General features: G+C 38.0%; 1 protein-coding gene across 1 annotated transcript in view; it reads left to right on the top strand.

Moving 5' to 3' along the window:
* Positions 1 to 20222, top strand: part of SLC4A10 (solute carrier family 4 member 10) — a 219760-nt gene that overhangs the window by 185428 nt on the left and 14110 nt on the right. The window contains exons 17-25 of the mRNA XM_070731642.1: positions 357 to 462; positions 8520 to 8681; positions 10694 to 10807; positions 11329 to 11490; positions 12457 to 12708; positions 13780 to 13848; positions 16222 to 16395; positions 17130 to 17252; positions 20016 to 20083. Of these exons, the coding sequence (XP_070587743.1) occupies positions 357 to 462; positions 8520 to 8681; positions 10694 to 10807; positions 11329 to 11490; positions 12457 to 12708; positions 13780 to 13848; positions 16222 to 16395; positions 17130 to 17252; positions 20016 to 20083 (1230 nt within the window). The remainder of the gene's footprint in view (positions 1 to 356; positions 463 to 8519; positions 8682 to 10693; positions 10808 to 11328; positions 11491 to 12456; positions 12709 to 13779; positions 13849 to 16221; positions 16396 to 17129; positions 17253 to 20015; positions 20084 to 20222) is intronic.

The following is a 20222-nucleotide window of genomic DNA, read 5'->3' on the forward strand; positions in this document are numbered from 1 at the left end:
GTGAGGGGGGCAGTAAGAAAGATAATAATAAGGATGAATAAAAGATAAATAATAAAAACAAATGGACTGAAGCACAGATTGCATTTTATAGAGGGGCTTTTACCAATGAATCACCAGGCCACTTTTGTAATATATGCACTATGAAAACAAGCACCTTATTTACCATTATAGAAAAGAGGGTGAGAGTCCATTTCATTGCTGCATTTCTGGGACTGGAAAATTATGTCTGATATCATTCAGGGCTGTTTAACCAACTTTAATTTATATGTGATTGCACCAGACAATTTACAAAATGATGCTGAATTAAATTATTCGTTTCTGATTAAGATAACATCAACCATTGATTTGTTTTTCAGATGCAGCTGTGTGGAACCAGATAACCCAAGCAATACTACCTTACAATATTGGCGGTCAGAGAACAAGTCCTCATTTGCGATACCTTGGGCAAATCTTACTGTGACTGTAAGTATGCCACCAAATCATATCATGAATTCAATCAAGGTGTGGAATGTGTTTGGGTAGAATATGGAGGCTAATGACAAGCTATTCTCCTCAGTCCGCAAAACTATTTACAGCATTGATATTCATTCATTCAATATAGATCTCTCCTTCCTATTCAGCTGAATGTCCAAGATGATTAGCAAAAAATAAAACATAAAAGGCATAAAAAGTCTCAAACATGAATTACGATTTATGATAAAACTAGTTAACAAATCAAATGCTGGAAAGGAGAAATCATCAGATATACAAGTAGTTCTGAGGACAGATAATAGGGATCTACTCTAGGAAATGTGGCTTTGTGTATTTCATTGGACTGCAGGGGTTCGGTTACTGTATTGAGTGTGGGCGGGGAAGAAACGGCACACTGGTAGCTCCGGGTGACCAGCGGGTGGGTGCATGGGTTGGAGTGAGATTTGGCTCCTGTGTATGTGCAGGAAGCAAACTCTTACGAGAGGTTGTGCGTGCGCGTGTGATTTTGGCTATTTTCGGCTATTTTGTGGTTCCACGCATGTACAGAAGCAAAAACACCCACTGAAATCTTGCACATCCATGTGTCTTCTCACAAGATTTGCTTCCTTTGCATGCACAGAAGCCAAATCTCACTGTAACATGTGCACACCGGTCACCCAAAGCAGTGTGCGCATCAGCATTGGTAGCGGCGGTAAGTTGGAATCCCCAACTGGTGGGTTCCACTTACCTTTGCCATTAGTTTGCATCTTGGTGTTTCATGCATGCTCGCTACCTCTGCCCCCTCGCACACACACCTCGCCTCATGCGATTTCACTTCCGTGCATGCTCAGAAGGTGGATTCAGCCCGAAACACAGCTGAGCAGCTGCTCAGCTATGCTTCAGGCGAAGAAATAAAGGTCGGTATTAACGTGGGGGTGGGCAGGAGCAGAAGACAAGGAGAAGCCATCAGATCACAGAAAAATCCACTGAAAATTGCCATCATTGTGTCACCTGCAGGTCAATAACAGTTTGGGCGGCCTGGTCCAAACCGGGAGAAACCCACCCCTGATTGGACTCCCTGAAAAAAAGCAGATTCTGATCTCAGAAATGAACTTTCATTAAACTTTTGAAATGGGGTGGGGTGGGGAAGAGGTTATTTTGATATCTGCCCCTGGTTCCACATTTCATTCGGTTGCGAAAAATCCCTTGTTATCCATAGCATTTTCAATAGGCCATAAGGTAGCAGGGAAGTCGTAAACACAAACTCTTCTTTTAAAACCAGCATGTTAAATGTGAATCAATGTGATGCTTTTTATTATGGTCAATAACGGGAAATCTGCTAAGACTGATAGCACAAGAATAAAACCAAAAGCAAGCAAGAAAGGAGGAAAGCAGAAGATAAACTACATGGCTTAGGACCAGATTATTTACGGGACAATCTTTTGTGTCACATATCCCAGAGACCAATTAGATCCCACAGAGTTTGCCTTCTCCAGGTCCCGTCAATCAAGCAGTGCTGGTTGGAGGGGCCAGGGGGAAGAGCCTTCTCTGTGGTGGCTCCAGTTCGCTATAATCAACTCCCCCCAGAGATTCACACTGCCCCCATCCTCCTGGCTTTTCAAAAGACTTTAAAACATGGCTTTGCTGGCAGGCCTGGGGCCGTTGAGCGATAACACTCTGCTCTGGCCAGTAATATGCTAGATGTAATGGATGAGTGATGGACGAATATTTTCTTAATATTTGGGGGTTTCAATTTAGTATCTTTGTTTTATTTCTGTACACCGCCCTGAGTCCATTGGGAGAAGGTCAGCCTATAAATTTAAGTAATAAACAAACAAACAAATTAAATCAATCAACCAATCAAACAAACAAACTGACAATGCTTTCTCTATAGTATCTTTTGGAATAATCTCCTCTAAGGCAGTGGTGGAAGCCCCACCTTGTTTCAATTCTCTAGAAAATGTTCAAGCTGTTCCATCCCACCATATTTTGGGTCCCAGGTAACTGACGGTCGGCACTTATTCTGAGTTTCATCTCGGCTTTTCATTGGTGGTTAATTTTTGTTTTTGGATATAGCTTATGTTTTATTTTTGAAACAAACAAACAAAGAGAAGTCAGACAAAACACTGCTTGTCATTCTGGATAGACAGTAAATAGTAAGGATAACATTAATCTGAGTGGCCTGAGAATTTTAGTACCAGGGGAGTTGTAAAACATATGTGAATAGTGTTAGAAAAGCAAAAATTAAAACGAAAGGAGCCCTAGCATAAGCGATGTCACTTTCACAGGGATAAAAACAGCCTATGTACAGAATTTTCTTAAATATTATTTCCAATACATCTCTGATGATGAATTATGATCATCATTAGCTTCTACTAAAATTGAGTTATGGATCTTTCTAATATCAGAATGACTTGGCTTTCTAAAAACACATGTCTTAGAAGACAAGATTGACCTGATTGCCTTCCAATGTGCACAACTCTCTGATTTAATCCTACTTTGACATAAGGTCAAAGGTCATTGTTAATAAATGATTTGTCTTGTGACAAATTTGCCCATAATATGAATGCAGATCATGCTAAAGAAGAATAATCTTGATAATGAACATGGTGTAAATATGTACTGTTATTGTTACTTATTTATAAATATATCGATGTCACCATCCTGGTTACACTGTCTCCTCAGCACAGAACTTCCAAATATTGGAAAATATTTCTAAGAAATTTCAACTGTTCAGATTTCTCTCGTGCAGAATTGTGATACAACCCGATTTGTGTATCATATGGGAACTGGCTTGAGCTTTATCTGAGAATAGTGTGAGTCCTATGTGGGGCATCACAGGAATATTTGTGCTTTAGGGCATTTTATGAAACTCTGTGTGGCATATTATGTTGTTATTGGATTGCAAAGAGCCACACTGAATATGTGGGATGAGCAACCAGTTCTCTGCCTAGTTGCTGGGTGGGCATGGCCATGGGGCGTGGCCTACGTGGGCCCCTGCAACATGGCAGGGGAGGGGTTTCTTCCCCTCGAACCACTGGAGGATGAAAACAGCCTCCCCTGGACTCCAGAGGCGCCCCAGAGGCCCTCCAGAGGCCGGAAACAGGCCCGTTTTTGGACTTTCGGTACTTCCGATAGACCCATTTTTCGCCTTCCCCAGGCTTCATGTAGGCCCTGCACTTACCTGGAATCCAAAATGGGCCACATGGGGATTCCTTGGAGGGGTAGAGTGGGGTGGCTGAGGTCAGCCAGCCCTTGCAACTACCAGTTCGGTGAACCAGATGTAAATTAACATCCAATTTGCATGAACCGGCTGAATGAGGGATGAGGACATTGTTAAGGGCAGCAATAGCACTTAGATTTATATACTACTTCATAGTGCTTTTACCTTTTAGCAGTTTACACAATCATCCTCTTGCCCCCAAAAGCCTGGGTCCCCATTTTACCCACGTCAGAAGGATGGAAAGCTGAGTCGACCTTGAGCCTGATTAGATTTGATCTGCCAAACTGCTGGCAGCCTGCGATCAGTAGATGTAGACTGCAGTACAGTGGTCCCTCACCTATCGCTGGTGTTACGTTCCAGACCTGGCCGCAATAGGTGAAATCCGCAATGGGGAATTTATCGACTGATAGTACTTATTTAAGTATTTATATTGTAATTGTTTGGTAAGTTTTCATTGTTTTAAGTGTTTCTAAACCCTTCCCACACAGTATTTATTTTAGATACAGTATTTAAATACAGTATTTACAATTTTAGATATATATATATATTTTAAAAACCTGCCGATCGAGTTCGGCGGGCTGTTTAAATCTGCCGATCGGCTTCCTCAGAAACCCGCGATGAAGTGAAGCCACAGTAGGTGAAGCACGGTATAGCGAGGGACTACTGTACCACACTCTAACCACTGAGCCACTGCAGTGGAGTATGAGGATCTTGTCTTAAACCTGTATGGATAATCTGGGTTGCTTCCCCCCCCCCTGAAGTTTTTATTCTAGGAATGACTAAGCAACTCTGGATGGCACAAAGAGAGTATTTTAAGGTGATGCATGCAGTCCTGGGAATTATTAATTTCAAACAATATTTTAAAATGAATGCAATTATTTGGCCTGAATCCAAAGTTAAAATATGCTTTTGTGGTTGAAAAATGCAGGAGAAGCTAAAACAAAGGGAAACAAAGAGACAAATTTTTTTTAAAAAACTTTTAAAAATATAAATCTGGTGTTCTCAGTGCTGTAGTTTTTTTAAAAAAAACCAGGCTGTGTTATGCAAGTACTACAGCATCACATTTGTTAGTGTTTGTGAACCTGAAGGAAGGTTTTGAGTCATACATTTCCTTTTTCTCTGTTTTCTTTCATTATATTAAGTCAGAAGTGGTATCATTTTAACGTTTCCTGTGTACTAACTATATATAAAGATATACTTTGTCAAATGATCTAGAACTTATTTATTTCTGAATAACCCAGTAGCTTTTTAAAAACCATTACTCTGGCTTCATGGCAAACTAGTAATTGGAAAAATGATGGAGTCTTCTTGTTAGCTATACAGGAGGAGGGGAGGACAGAAAGGAGCAATAGTAAAGTTGACAATAGTAATGGCTAGGTTTATGATACATTGACAAGTACTAATCTCAGTTCAATTTTGAAAGGACAAATCCTTCTTGGAAACCAGTTTTCCTGGATAAATGGTTCCTTAGGTTACTTTACAATAGGCATGCCCAACCTGCAGGTTACTTTACAACAGACATGTCCAACCTGCAGGTCACAGGTAGCCATAGCTAGCACTGAAGGTCCACAACATGGAAAATTTCTAACACTATTATTTGATTTTTATATAATACATGCAGCCCAAGACAATTCTTTTTCACTCAATGCAGCTGAGGCAAGCTAAAAGATTAGACACCCATGCTTTAGAACAGGGTGTCTCCAACTTTGGCAATTCCAAAGTTGGAGAGCCATACAGTGGTTCTCAACCTTTCTAATGCTCCAACTCCTTAATAGAGTTCCTCAGGTTGTGGTGACCCCAATCATAAGTCTAGCATCAATTTTCCCAACAGAGCTTTAAGCTGATCGGCAGGAAGGTCAGAGGGACACCCCCACTGTAAACACCTGATTGGTTGGATTGTAAAAATATGTTCCAAGGCACCAGAATAGAAACTTTAGTTCCTAACACCACGGGAAATTTGTCTTTACCCATGATCTTAAGTGACTCCTGTGTGACAGTTGTTCGACCCCCAAAGGGGTCCCGACCCCCAGGTTGAGAACCACTGCTTTAGAACATATGGCAAGGAATCCTAATCCATTGATGTCCATGAGACCATTTGCAAAAAAATCCTCCCCTTTCAAAACGTTCTCTCTTCCACTCCCTTCCCAGTTTAAAAGAGGGCAAACATAGTCTAGGCAAATTCCCAATAATCTGTCAGTTCAGCCTTATAGACTACTGTATAGTGCAGATTGCTGACAGATCTCATTTAAATGGTCTTTTAAACGTTTGCAGTGACAAATTAGCATATTATGTGCTGCAGGATTTGATATGGAAATACATTTTAAGGAAGATTCTGTATACATTTGCACAAAGCGTTTCCGCATGTAGAAAAGTGCCATGAAAAGCTTGGGGGATAGCATGTGGGCCTTTTGGAATGAGCATTCAAATATTTGTCTGGAGTCCGACTATGTCAAATTTTATTATAATGTGGTTAGGTGGAGTCTATTGCCCCCTGGTGGCAAAAGAAAGTCCCCTCTAATGTACAACCACCAGAAATTATTTTAAACCTTTGTAAAGTCATCTGATATTTTCCATCACAGAAGTTGCGCTTTACAAACCAGTTACTTGACACTGATCCAGAGACAGTGGTTTTGAGCTTTATAAGTGTGCACTTTGTCCAGCTTTTCCTGCCTTAAGTTGTTTGTTAAAACTTAGATAATTTCTTCTAAGACCTGCATTAGCAACATGTTAAATTAAAACAAAACAAAATAAACAAAAAACACTGCTGCCTTCATTTCTTTGTTGGTAAATTTAAATGTAACACAAAATAGTTTGTCATGGAAGTGACTGCCTGCAAGGGCTCCTGGATTGGGACTGAAAAGTGAAAGTAGAAGCAGTATGCTCCATTCCATGTTTGGATAGATCAGGTTGCCCTGATAGACTGGTTCCACCAGAAAAACACTTATTGCTACCAAAAATGTAAAATAATTATTGCTAACAATCAGAGATGAAGTGCCAGATTAGAATAGACCTCAGGACCTTCCAGTAACATTTCTCATGCAACTATAGTCAGTAGATGGTATGAAACATGACGTCAACAGGTCTCCCTTTATTCCTCACTATCTCCCAGTTACATTAAACCAGGGCTTGCAAAGTTGGCTCTTCTATGGCTTATGGACTTCAACTCCCAGAATTCCTGACCCAATCATGGTAGCTCAGGAATTCCGGGAGTTGAAGTCCACAAGTCATAGAAGAGCCAATTTTGCCTACTCCTGCATGAAACCATAGTTAATCCATTATGGTTTTGAGTTGTTTTGAAATTACTGTCTGAAGTTGATTTAATGTTTTGAGTGTGTTTTAATTGAGCCAGAATATAAGGGCCAAAGAAGGGAGAAACGAAAGGAAAGCTAATAAGGAAAGATATAATTATGCATCTGATTTCTGGCTGTTAAACTCAACTTTAGGATTCCATGAAGCAAGTGCTCAAGCTATTCCAACCCGCTGGTTCAGAATTGCTAAGAAAGCACCAGCAAATTTGAGGAGACAAATGACCTTATATAGCATGTGATGTAACATGCTGCCATTGAAATAACTTTTTATTCTGGGCTCAGTACTGTGAAGGGTGAAAAACAACCCCTTTCAGTGCTTGCAAGTCAGAATTAGCAATGGAAAATGATGCTATTTAATCCGTGGGGTCCTTGCTGCTCTCTGAGTCAATTTTAGACAATCAGATTAGAGTTTCCGTACATATATGCATATTTTTTTTCAAAACAGGTAAGATATTTAAACTATGAATGGGGTTTAAAAATGTCTACAATAGCCTTCAATAAAGAGTATTAATAATCATTGAGTGTAAAGTCCCAACTTTGGTTTCTTTATAACAGGGGTGGGGAACTATGCCCCTTTTGTGACTTGTGGACTTCAACTCCCAGAATTCCTGAGCCAACTATGCTGATCTCAGGAATTCTGGGAATTGAAGTCCACAAGTCATAAAAGGGGCCATAGTTCCCTGCCTCTGCTTTATAGCATGCCATCAGTTAGCAAACAGAAACAGTGTACAGTGGAACCCCGACATAAGAGCTGCTCTACTTAAGAGCAACTCGAGATAAGAGCTGGGAGGGGAGAGATATTTTTGTTCTACTTACAAGCCCAAATTCGAGATACAAGCGCCAAGGAGCTGTCTCCTGAAGCCAAACGCTAACTTCCGCGTTCGGCTTCAGGAGACAGCTGCGAAGCGGCGCGCGTGTTTTAAAAGGTTGCAGCCGGCCTGGGGCCTCGGGGGGGTGCTTGCAGCTTTCTTTCTTGCTCTTTTTCTTTCTCTCTTTTACCTTCCCTTCCTCTATTTCTTCTTTTCTTTCTCCTTCCCACCTTCTTCCCTCCCTCCCTTCACTCATTCCTCTCTTACTCTCCCCTTTCATAAGTTTCCTTGCTTCCTTCCTCTGTTCCTGTCCCTTCCCTCTTTCCTTCCTTCCCACCCTCCGTCCATTCATTCACCCATTCCTCTCTTGATCGCTTAAAGCCGGTCCCTGGTGCAAAAAGGGTTGGGGACCTCTGTCCTACAGGATTGGGTGGCAGAGAAGTTGAACATATGTAAATTTAAAAGTTTAAGAAAGTTTACAAGTTAAGTGAAAGAAACTTCATTATTCATTTATATGTACATGTACATTTCTTCATTAAAAACATGTCTTTCTGCATAATTTAGACTAACTTTGTGAGTTTTTTGAGGGCTGGAACCAATTAAAATTATTTACATTAATTCCTATGGGGAAAAGTCGTTCGAGATAAGAGCTGCTCGACTTAAGAGCCCAGGTCCGGAACGAATTAAACTCGTATCTCGAGGTACCACTGTATTTACTTTCTCTGCTAGGAATGCAAGCACTGGAAAGGGATGTTTGTTGGACGAGCCTGTGGCGATCATGAGCCTTATGTTCCAGATGTCCTCTTCTGGTCAGTCATCTTATTCTTTTCTACAGTCATACTGTCGTCCACACTGAAGCAGTTCAAGACCAGCCGATACTTCCCAACCAAGGTAATTTTTAAAAATCAGATTATTGAAAGAAATATTGCAAGCACGTGATGCAAGACATGGTTACCCCTAACTCAATTGTTATTAGTATCAACTTGGTTCCGCAACGAGGAACAGCGTTTTAAAGAAGTTTAATACCTTTGGGACACTGATATATGTGAATAGCAATGGAGAATAGAATAGAATTCTTTTTATATAGTTTATGTATGGTATGCTTGTGTTGTATGATTTTTAAATGATGGGTTTTAAATAATTTTTAATATTAGTTTTGTTACATTGTATACTGTTATTATTATTGTTGTGAGCTGCCCCAAATCCGTGGAGAGGGGTGGCATACAAATCTCATAAATAATAATAATAACAACAACAACAACAACAATAATAATAATAATAATAATTATTATTATTATTATTATTAGCCAAGTGTGATTAGACACACAAGGAATTTGTCTTTGGTGCATATGCTCTCAGTGTACCTAAAAGAGAGGAGAGAAAGTATGTTTTTGTTCTGACCCAGGCTTCACAAAATCACAAAACAGACTCCTTGTCCCCAAAAAACCACCCCTTTTTATTTTGCTAATGTGAATTCCTAGCATTCACATACAGAAAGTCCCACCAATAAGCCTTTCAAGGGTGAATTGCAACAACAGACCTTACCGGTCCTTGAATAGTTGCCAGGATGATAGCTTCCAGGTAAAATGCTGTACAATGAAATACTTGGCAAGGAGTCTTTGTGAGGCACGGATTCAGATAAGCAATATTCACACTAATAAACAAACTAATTGTCTCCTGCAAACACTACTCTCCTTTTGCTCCTATTTATTTCCTGTGGCAAATTGAGATCTTTCAGAAACTTCACACCCTATGGAAGGGGCTATTCAGGCATCCACTTGTATCTTTTCTCCCGAGTCGACAACTGTTCCTTAATTGTTCCGTTCTCCTGACAACTCTGGACATGCACACATTGGAAACAGGCTCCAGTTGTTCTTCAACCCAACTCCGAAGGTAGTTGATAACTGTCCGACAGCCCTGGCCCTATCTCTGCCTTCATCGCAGAGCACTCACTAGAGCCTTTCCCAGGCTCCAGGACTGGCCCATGTTCCTCCCCAACTTCCTCACTGTCTGCCACCAACTATGCTGACAGGCCACAACAGTTTTAACTTTTCTTCTTGTTCCAAGCTGGGCAGGAATTAATTCTCAGCAAAATAAGTAAATCAGAAATTTTAAAATTATAAATTACAGATAGTCTTTGACTTTGCAATGCCCCAACATCATTGCAAATAACCCTGTTTTACCACTGTTGATCTAACGCTGTAGTCATTAAACAAATCAGTAATTCACTATGACCATGTTTTGCTGAAAACTAGAAGTAAATGTCAGTTTTCAGCAAAAATGTAAAACGTGGTTGTGTGGACATGGGATGTTGCAAATGGCTTGAATGCATGTCAGTTGCTGAGTACCCAAAATGCAGTTACACAACTGCGGAAGGCAGTGATCATCAGAATTTCAGAACTGGTTGCAAGTACACCTGGAAAGTCCATCCCAAGTCAAGAGCTACCTGTATGTAGCATGTTCTAAGTGTCAGGTCCTCCTTAGTGAAAACATCTCTTAATACAACAAGGCAGCTTTAGGCATATTTGTACCTGAAGCCAAAACTCAAATGCTTCTGCAGCCTCTGGTTTAGTACTAATTTTTAATAGCCTGAGATGAAAGAGAGAGAGGGAGAGGGAGAGGGAGAGAGAGGGAGATGGAGGGAGGGAGGGAGGGAGAGAGAGAGAGATATATATATATTTGTCAGAGAGATTTGTCTGCGTTGAATAATTGTCAAAGCAGCTGTACATTTTTCAGGTTCACACAGACTTTAAAGAATAACAAAGGTCCTTCACAGGCATTTGAAGCATTTACTCTGTAAAGTTGTTGAAATCTTTAACAGCCCTCCTGGTAATTGCTTTTTCTTCCTGCTCATTTATGAAAACTCTTTGCATTCTCAGTGATGATTGGCTTAATATTTACAGGTCCGGTCCGTGATAAGTGACTTTGCTGTCTTTCTCACCATCCTATCTATGGTGATAGTTGACTATTTCCTTGGGATCCCATCACCAAAACTTCAGGTTCCAAATGTTTTTAAGGTAATTCCTTATCAAATTATGTTAGACCTCATAAAACTATAGCATTGGTTTTGATCAATGCATCTTACAGCTATTTCATGCGAAGCTTGATTGAAATATCAGGAATATTGTATAACACATTTTTAATGGAGGAATTTAAGAATAAATTTGAAGGGTAAAAGAAGTACAGATTGTTTTGCTTAACTAAGCTTAGTAAGGACTTCCTTGCCCTGCTCCAATATCTATCATATATTAAATCCCTAAAGATCTTGCAGTATTAACACAGTGTAGATTTTAAAAATATGTTCCTTAACACTTATTCTTTTACATTTTAAGAACAAACACTGCAGACATTTGAAATTTGCAAGGATTGTTTTTTAAAAAATTCTGAACCATCACCAGTGCTATTACAATAGTCTGAACCCAATGTAAAACATTTTGATTTTATAATATGTGGTATATTTTGCCCTTTTATAAGAGGGCGAATGATGTTTTGATTTAATAAGTTTCAACCATCTGAAATGTGCTTGAATTTTTCATAGCCTACCAGGGATGACCGTGGCTGGGTTGTCTCACCTTTGGGTACCAATCCTTGGTGGACAATCCTAGCTGCTCTAATTCCAGCTCTTCTTTGTACTATTCTGATATTTATGGACCAACAAATTACAGCTGTTATTATAAACAGAAAAGAACATAAGCTAAAGGTAAGAGCGTAACTCCACCGAAGTTATTTTAACCTTTTACTTTGCGATTCCAGGCTCTCTGTGTATTTTAAAATGCAAATTGTCTACTTTACAGCATTTAAAAATAATTATTTGTATCTTTCACTACAGATTGTCGGTAGAGAAGGGAATATATTTCTTGATGCAAAAGGGAGTTAACATGTCACAAACTGTGGGTTGTTGGTTTTTTTTTAAAAAACCACATTTGTTAACATGAATCTGCTCCAGCATGGATACTATTCCATAAATATTGTGGGGAGCATTTATTCAACAGTTTCTTTATATTCTGGTCTATAATGCTTTTTTTTTAAAAGTCAGAGTCCAAGTCTAAGTGTCTTGGATCCATTTTCAAATTATTATAGAATAATAATTTGAAACTGGAACCAAGACACTTAGATTTGGATTTGTGACTTTAAAAAAAAAAAAAAGCATTATAGACCAGAATATAAAGAAATAAATAACAGTGATCCTGTAAAACAATCTCATCAAAATTAAGGTCTCCTGGATCATTTGAGTTGCAATATCTGTCATCCATACTCTAACTAGGCTAATGTCTAGAGTGTTGAAAGTTTTAGTCTAAGGTTATTAGATTAGGAGATATGGGAATAAAATAACACCCTTGAAATAGTACAATCTATCAAACATTGGGATGTGATTTCTGAAGGTACATCTGTTCTTGTTTATGTCTGTGAATATTTGCCATCCAATGCCTTTCTAAATGTATTGGACTACAATTTCTATCTAGGAATCCTACCTAGGACAGAAGATATTAGATTGAGAAAAGTTGATACAGTATAAGAAAAAGCAGGAGAAATTTAAATACAATTTCATGTACTTTTCACTTATTGGCATATAAACATTTATTAAGTGCAACTGCTAGTTCATATTCTAAGTAGACTTTGCCTCCAATCTTTCTAGCTTTGTCTGTTGTCACCTCTGTTTTAACAGAAAGGCTGTGGCTACCACTTGGACTTGCTGATGGTGGCGCTTATGCTTGGCGTGTGCTCGATCATGGGTCTGCCTTGGTTTGTGGCTGCCACCGTTCTGTCCATCTCTCACGTGAATAGCTTAAAGTTGGAATCTGAATGTTCAGCTCCAGGGGAGCAGCCCAAGTTCCTTGGCATTCGCGAGCAACGGGTCACAGGGCTCATGATATTCATCCTTATGGGGTGCTCAGTTTTTTTAACCAGAGTGCTTAAAGTAAGTATACACTTCATGAAACCAAACATAAAAATGAATTGCACTTTACGTCCAGCTGATGTCAATTTGGAATACATGGGTTCTTATTTTATAACAAGCAAATGATGCTTTTTGTCCATTTCACAATAAAGCATAGGTTTTGGATCTGAAACTCCATAGGTTCAAATGTTCGGTATTTCTACTTTAAACAAAGGATTTTAGGTTGCAAAATATTAGAAAGGTAGCTGGATGAGATCCTGGAGAACCGCTGTCCATAGAGATAGACCTGAGCTTCATAGAGTAAATATTTGACTAGAACGATATTACGGTGTCATATCATTATAATCTAATTCAATATGAGTAATACCCATTCAGAACCAGTAATAACTTGAATAATTATAGTAATGGTTAATTCAAGTTCCATGTGCCATATAGAATCTTTAACATTTCAATAATGAATTAATAAATTGGCATTTTATGTAATAAATTCATAAAAAAGATATGGCCAAATTCAGAGAAATGTTAAGATAAGCTCTTTTTTTCTCATCTAACAGCTGACCAGCAGCTCATTTTAAAAAATCTATTCTGTTTGATTCAAAAGACCTTGCTGTGCATGATAGCATTTCAAGAGAAACTTTTCCTTCTGTGAACAAAGCTGAATTTGAAGCAAGGTGAAAGTCATGGATATTGAAAAAAACATTTTATGTATTTATATATTTATTTATTTATTTACATTTATTTGCTGCCCAACTCCAGTGGCTCTCATAATCTTTTAATTGTGATCTATTGAACAAGTTATGGTGACCTGCTAAAGCCATAAATTGTAATCCATAATTTCTGAATTCACTCATGAAGTTAAATCCAAAAAACCCTATACAGCATAGCTCCGCATATGAACCCTGCAGGCTAATGTTACACAATGAAACATCATCCATAAAGGTGGACAGTGTCACTTTCTCTCTGCTCTTCTGTGAGATCTTGATGGGAAAGTACAGTATAAATAAATAAATGACCAGGTTCTTCATTTTTTTCATGCCTCCTGTCATTACCAATTTACTGAGACGATATACATTTTCCTTCTACTCTTTGCAGTTTATTCCCATGCCAGTACTTTATGGTGTATTTCTTTACATGGGTGCCTCCTCTCTCAAAGGAATTCAGGTAAAGTGGAGGATGTGAAATATTTATGTTCCTGTCTCTTTTGTTGCTGTGGTCAACGCATTATTAAATTGGACACAAATGTGAAAAAAGTGCAGCTTACATAAAAAGTGGTGGCTAAACTTCAGCACTGGTAGCAAAACTCTGAATCATATCTCTAGACTGCCAGAATAATAGCCTGCATCTGACATAGTGCTGGGTCTATAATCCTGTTTCCTTTCCCACCAGTTTTTGCCATGTGTTTCCTGCTTGGGAAACTTAGAGACATAATAGCTTATATGCAGCAATTATTATTGCCTTGTAAATGTAAAAAAAAGATGTAAAGATGTAAAAAAGATGTTGAGATTCTAGAAAGAGTGCAGAGAGCAGCAATAAAGATGATTAGGCAACTGGAAGCGAAAACATATGAACATCGGTTGCAGGAACTGGGTATCTCTAGTTTGAGGAAGAGAAGGACCGAGGTGACATGATAGCATGTCACCCCAATATCTCAGAGGGAGTCAAACTATTCTCCAAAGCCCCTGAAGGTAGGGCAGGAAGCAATGGGTGGAAACTAATCAAGGAGAGGAGCCACTTAGAACTAAGGAAAAATTTCCTGACAGAACAATTAATCAATGGAACAACTTAGTTGTGAATGCTCTAACCCTGGAAGTTTTTAAGAAGATGTATAACCATTTGTCTGAAGTGGTGTAGGGTTTCCTGCTTAGGCAAAGGGTTGGAGTAGAAGACCTCCAAGATCCCTTCCAACCCATTTCAGTTGTATTAACATATAGTATCCTTAATTCAACATCCGCAATGAGAGGTTAGATTGTCACAATTCTCTATTTATTGGATTATTTCATTTGTTCTTTAGCTTGTCCTTAATGCTAATATAGAAAGTGGGGTCAAAGGAAAGGCATTATAGATAGTGCCTATCTGGAGGAAAAGAATCCTCATGGGTAGTTAAAATGCAGACTGTTTATTTGTAAATGAAAAGACAAGATCTATATATTGACAACAAAGAATACCATCAAATGTATAAAATGAAAGGAATTTCATCAAATTCCATTACATATCATGCTGATATATTTTACTAGAAATGTGTGTGTTTGTGTGCAGGTGTGTAGATGAGAAAGGGGAGAGAATAGGTTTGAAAATAGCTACTTTCTGTCCTTCAGGAGAATCAGTCAATTTTCAATAGTGAGAAAAATTTCTCTCTGCTCCATCCCTGAATTTTAGAAATGGCTGGAATGACTGCTGCCAAATTATTTTGCTACATTTGTCTACATTCATGGATTGCAAACAGGTTTCCCCAATTTAGAGTCCTTTCGCCAGTGTTTCCTAACCTTGGCAACTTGAAGATATCTGGACTTCAACTCCAAGTTGAAGTCCAGATATCTTCAAGTTGCCAAGATTGGGAAACACTGCTTTGGCTATGTCAGGTTTGAACTTTCCATTATCTCCAGTGAAGTGTCAAAAGCCATGCTAGCTAGAAAAGGATGGTAGTTGAATTTGAACCAACTCCCCGCAGATATCAGAGTTGCCCCCACCCTCCTTGCCTTTCGTAAGCTCCTTAAAACCCACCTCAGGCATGGGGGAATTGAGACTTTCCCTTCCCCCTAGGCTTATAAAATTTATGCATGATAAGTCTGTATGTTTCTTAAATTGGTTTCTTAAATTAACTTAAATATTAGATTTGTTTATATTGTCTTATTATTATTGCTAGCTGCCCCGAGTCTACGGAGAGGGGCGGCATACAAATCTGATAAATAAAATAAAAATAAATAAATAGTTGAATTTGAACACCTCTGGGAGGAAAGATATGGAGGAGAGCTGTTTTATATACATGTATGTTTTATTTGTAATTTAAAATTTCAGTTGTGTATTGAAAGAATGGAATTTAGTTGCAGATCACAAGCAATAGCAATGGCACTTAAACTTATGTACTGCTCCATAGTGCTTTAGAACACTCTTTGAGGCATTTACAGAGTCAGCATATTGCCTCCCAACAATCTGGGTACTCATTTTACCAATCTCAAAAGGCTGAATCAACCTCGAGCCAGTGAGAATTAAACTACTGGCAGTCGGCAGAATTAGCCTGCAATACTGCATTCTAACAATTGTGCCACCATTGTTGAAGGCGGATTATTTCTGAATTATTTCAATCTCACTCTGGGTCTGCTAAAGAATTTCTCACATCTACTGGCAATTCTAAAAACTTTTCTGAATTAGATTAATTCAGAAGATTAATTCAGAAATTACAAGCATGGGAAACTGTACGAATTCATAACCAGTGGTAGACAGTGGTAGTTGCCATGTTCTCCTAAACATTTCATTTGAAGATCTTAAAAGTAACGTCTGTTCCTAAATATAAACAATTAGTTTGTTCTTTGTTAGCTTTTTGACAGAATCAAATTATTCTGGATGCCTGCCAAACACCAGCCAGACTTCATCTACTTGAGGCATGTTCCCCTTCGAAAAGTCCATCTCTTCACAGTAATCCAGCTGAGCTGTCTTGTGTTACTATGGATTATTAAAGTTTCAAAAGCTGCCATTGTATTTCCGATGATGGTATGAATCCACTATTTCTGAATTTGTATAAGATTCAGTGTTGCCTTTAATGAACAGTAGTCATTTTGAGCTTGGTTGTGATTATTTATTACTCAATTCTTTTTCATATCGAAAGGATAACTTTTCTCTTTCAGATCATTCCCATTTCATCATAACAACTCAGATAAATTACTTACATGCATATAGCCTTCTCCGGGTCCCGTCGACTAAACAATGTCATCTGGCGGGTCCTAGGGGAAGAGCCTTCTCTGTGGCGGCCCCGACTCTCTGGAACCAGCTCCCCCCGGAGATTAGAACTGCCCCCACCCTCCTTGCCTTTAGTAAATTCCTTAAAACTCACCTCTGCCGTCAGGCATGGGGGAATTGAGGCATTCCCCCCCTCCCCCGGGCCTATACAATTTATGTGTGGTATGTCTGTCTGTATGTCTGGTTTAATAATGGAGCTTTTTAATGTTTTTTTTTAAATTTATTAGATTTGTTATGAATTGTTTTATTGTATGCTGTGAGCTACCCCGAGTCTACGGCATACAAATCTAATAAATAATAATAATAATAATAATAATAATAATAATAATAATAATAATAATAATAATAATAATAGCAGTAATTGGGGTTGCTTGAGGGAATTTTGCAAAATAATTTTAGATCTGTAGACTTTGATTTTTTCTTTCTAAGAATAAATATGTCATCTGTGCCTGTCAATAATCTTACCATGGTATAAACATTTTGATTAGGTCTTGGCATTGGTGTTTGTCAGAAAACTCATGGACTTCTTTTTCACCAAACGTGAGTTAAGCTGGCTGGATGATTTGATGCCAGAGAGCAAGAAAAAAAAACTTGAAGATGCTGAAAAAGAGGTATGCTTCTGGTGTCTTTTTTTTTTTTACTTTCTCTCTTTGTTCTTTCTCCAATATTATTAACTACATTTATTAAAGTTCTATTTTGAAAACAGCAAATCTAACGGGTGGCTCTGCAGATAAAATTGGCCAATTCACCAAGAATGGATTTGTATGTCTTTTTTTTTTTTAACCAAGACTTGGTTGATAGGGCCTCTTGGTACATTTTTCATGCAAACAGGAAGTGTATTTCCACATAGTGTAGCCAAAGCTCTGATTTAAATATGAAGTACTAAATGAGATAATTACATGTATAACCCACCCAAAGTTAAATTATTCCTAGGAATCATTAAGATGTCGCTGATCTGTGTATGCTCAGTAATTCTCTGAAATAGTGCAGGCTTGGGCAGAAGAAATAGGAAAGTCAGCATGAATTAGAATGACCAGATATTGGTTGAAAAAAATTCCTATGACTCCTTGATTTTTCCAACTCTTTGCTACCATCTTCTGTTCATTCAGATTTTTCCAGCTTGGCACAGGTAGACCTAATATAAAGATGTATCAATAGGTAGTGATTTTCCTGCTTTCAGATTTATTTTACCCAACTTTTCTCTAGAGAAATAATCATGCATCCAAGCTCAGCCAAAGCAGAACACATCCTACAATGGGAAGTGTCAAATGTAGAGAAGATATTCCTTTGGATTGTCCAGGGATGCATTCATTTTGGTCTGATTTGTATGTTGCACTTTTTTTTTTAGAAATATGAATGGTGGTGGAAAGCAAAACAGAAATAAGGGGTTTTTTTTCTTTTCAATTGCTATATTTTCCGAGCCCCTATTTTTACATGTTATGGCATTACTAAATATTTGAGACTATTATTAAACCTGCCCAGCTGTCAAAATCCTGGGAAGCTGTGAAGCTTAGAAATGACAAAATTAACTAGAAGTAAATTTTTTTGACATGGAGCCTCTGGAATTTAATTGGAAAGGCACCATTATGTTGGCTATAAAAATAGAAATTTGTTCCTCATACAGATAGAAATGAAGTTGACAATATGTGTTTAAAAGCCTGATTTGATTGGATCAAGATTTTCATTTTGTGGCTTGATCTTCAATATAACAATAAATTTCCATCAATAGTAACTGTTAAACATCAAGGTGGAAAACAATATTTATTCTCAGCCACTTATTATGTCATGGATTGATGTGATATTTCTAATTGAAATTAAATTTGATGCAGACATATATCCCAAAAAAGAAATCCTGTTATCTCAACAGTTCCTCATCATAATGAGTTGGTGGTTAGTTTTATTTAATTCCCATTGAAGTAAGTGTGAAATTAACTAACTTGTATTGTTGATGTTGACGCAGTCATTTAAATTCATTTGTTCCATTCCCCCCCCGCGCCCCCCAAATTCTCCCTCTTCCCACACAATACATATGTCTTTACTTACTAAGGGGTGCTTAGAATAGATTTGTTATTACGAATCTGTATAGGCATTTTTATATCTTGACCACATTTGAATGCCGCTTTCTGTTATTGCCTTTTAAATATACATAAATTTGTGGGTTTTTTAAAAGGCAAATGCAGTTTTAGGCTGCATCTACAGAAGTAACATTTCCAAACCATCATGGATAATAGACGACAAAGAGTTTCACTATACAGTACAGTAGTATTTATTTTATCAAGTATGATCCTTGAGCTAATAATACCCCTACTGGCTATTTGTCCAGCAGATTGATTTTTAAAAAAGCTTAAAAACCATCAAAAAGGGCAGGTTTTTTTTTAATGGGAACAATCAAGCAGAAACACCAAATTTTATTTGAATGCAATTGCTATTAGGGTTATCTATTTCTCTCTCTTCACTTAAAAGACTAATGCCAGATGACTGAGTTTCAAAACCCAGGTCTCCAATAAGGCAAATGATTTAAGAGAATATTTGTAGTTTAAGGTTGAACTGTAGAAACATTGGTACTCTCTGAGCTTGGTTGCTGTCTTGCTTGCAGACTGATGAGGTTACTTAAATTGATAATGAAATGTCTGCAAGAAAACAACCAAACAACAAGGACTCCATAATTGGTTTAACCTTCCTGCTAATGGGTAAAATCAGGGCAAGGGGATCAGTATTGTTTGGCTGAGCTGGACTGCTTGAAGGAGTAGAAGAATATCATGAAATGAAAGAAGATATGGGATGTTCCCAAAATGCAGTTATGCTATTTCTATTGAAATGAATAGAAATTACACACAAAACAAGAGAGAACTACCGCAGATGGACTATCTACAGTATCTTCTATCTATATCTATCTCTGCATCTCTCTATCTCATTTGTCTATTGATTATCTATGTCTGTCTGTCTGTCTGTCTGTCTGTCTGTCTGTCTGTCTGTCTGTCTATCTGTCTGTCTATCTATCTATCTATCTATCTATCTATCTATCTATCTATCTATCTATCATCCATCCATCCATCATCTATCATCTATCTAATTTCATAATTTTTATTTTCATTTCTCACTTTCTAATCCTGATCTGTATAGCAAAATTGGCAGGGGAGAGCAAATGCCTAACTTCTGGCACGTACAATTTCTAAGAGGATTTATGAATGAGAAAAATCATTCATGACATTTGATTTTCTGAGAGCATTTTTTTTAAAGCATTTGGATGAAAAATAAGTGAAGAAATTATGCTCTTTTTAAGGGGAATGGGTTGGATCTGAAAATTGCAATATTGCTGCAATGATTTGTTGGTCAACCTCTCATTATTATTATTATTACTTTTGGGGTCTTAGGAGGAACAAAGTATGTTAGCAATGGAAGAGGAAGGAACAGTCCAGTTGCCACTTGAAGGACACTGCAGGTAAACTACTCAGAACTAATTGTGTTCCCTATCAGTGAGGAAGAAAATCTCGGCTTCTCTTGATACTTTAGAACTAAAAGAGATACAATGCAGTTATTTCATACTGGAAGAAAACCCTTGTGTCTCCTCTGATTATGAT

The sequence above is a fragment of the Erythrolamprus reginae genome, chromosome 1 (genome assembly GCF_031021105.1).
Source record: "Erythrolamprus reginae isolate rEryReg1 chromosome 1, rEryReg1.hap1, whole genome shotgun sequence".
Taxonomy (NCBI): Eukaryota; Metazoa; Chordata; class Lepidosauria; order Squamata; family Dipsadidae; genus Erythrolamprus; species Erythrolamprus reginae.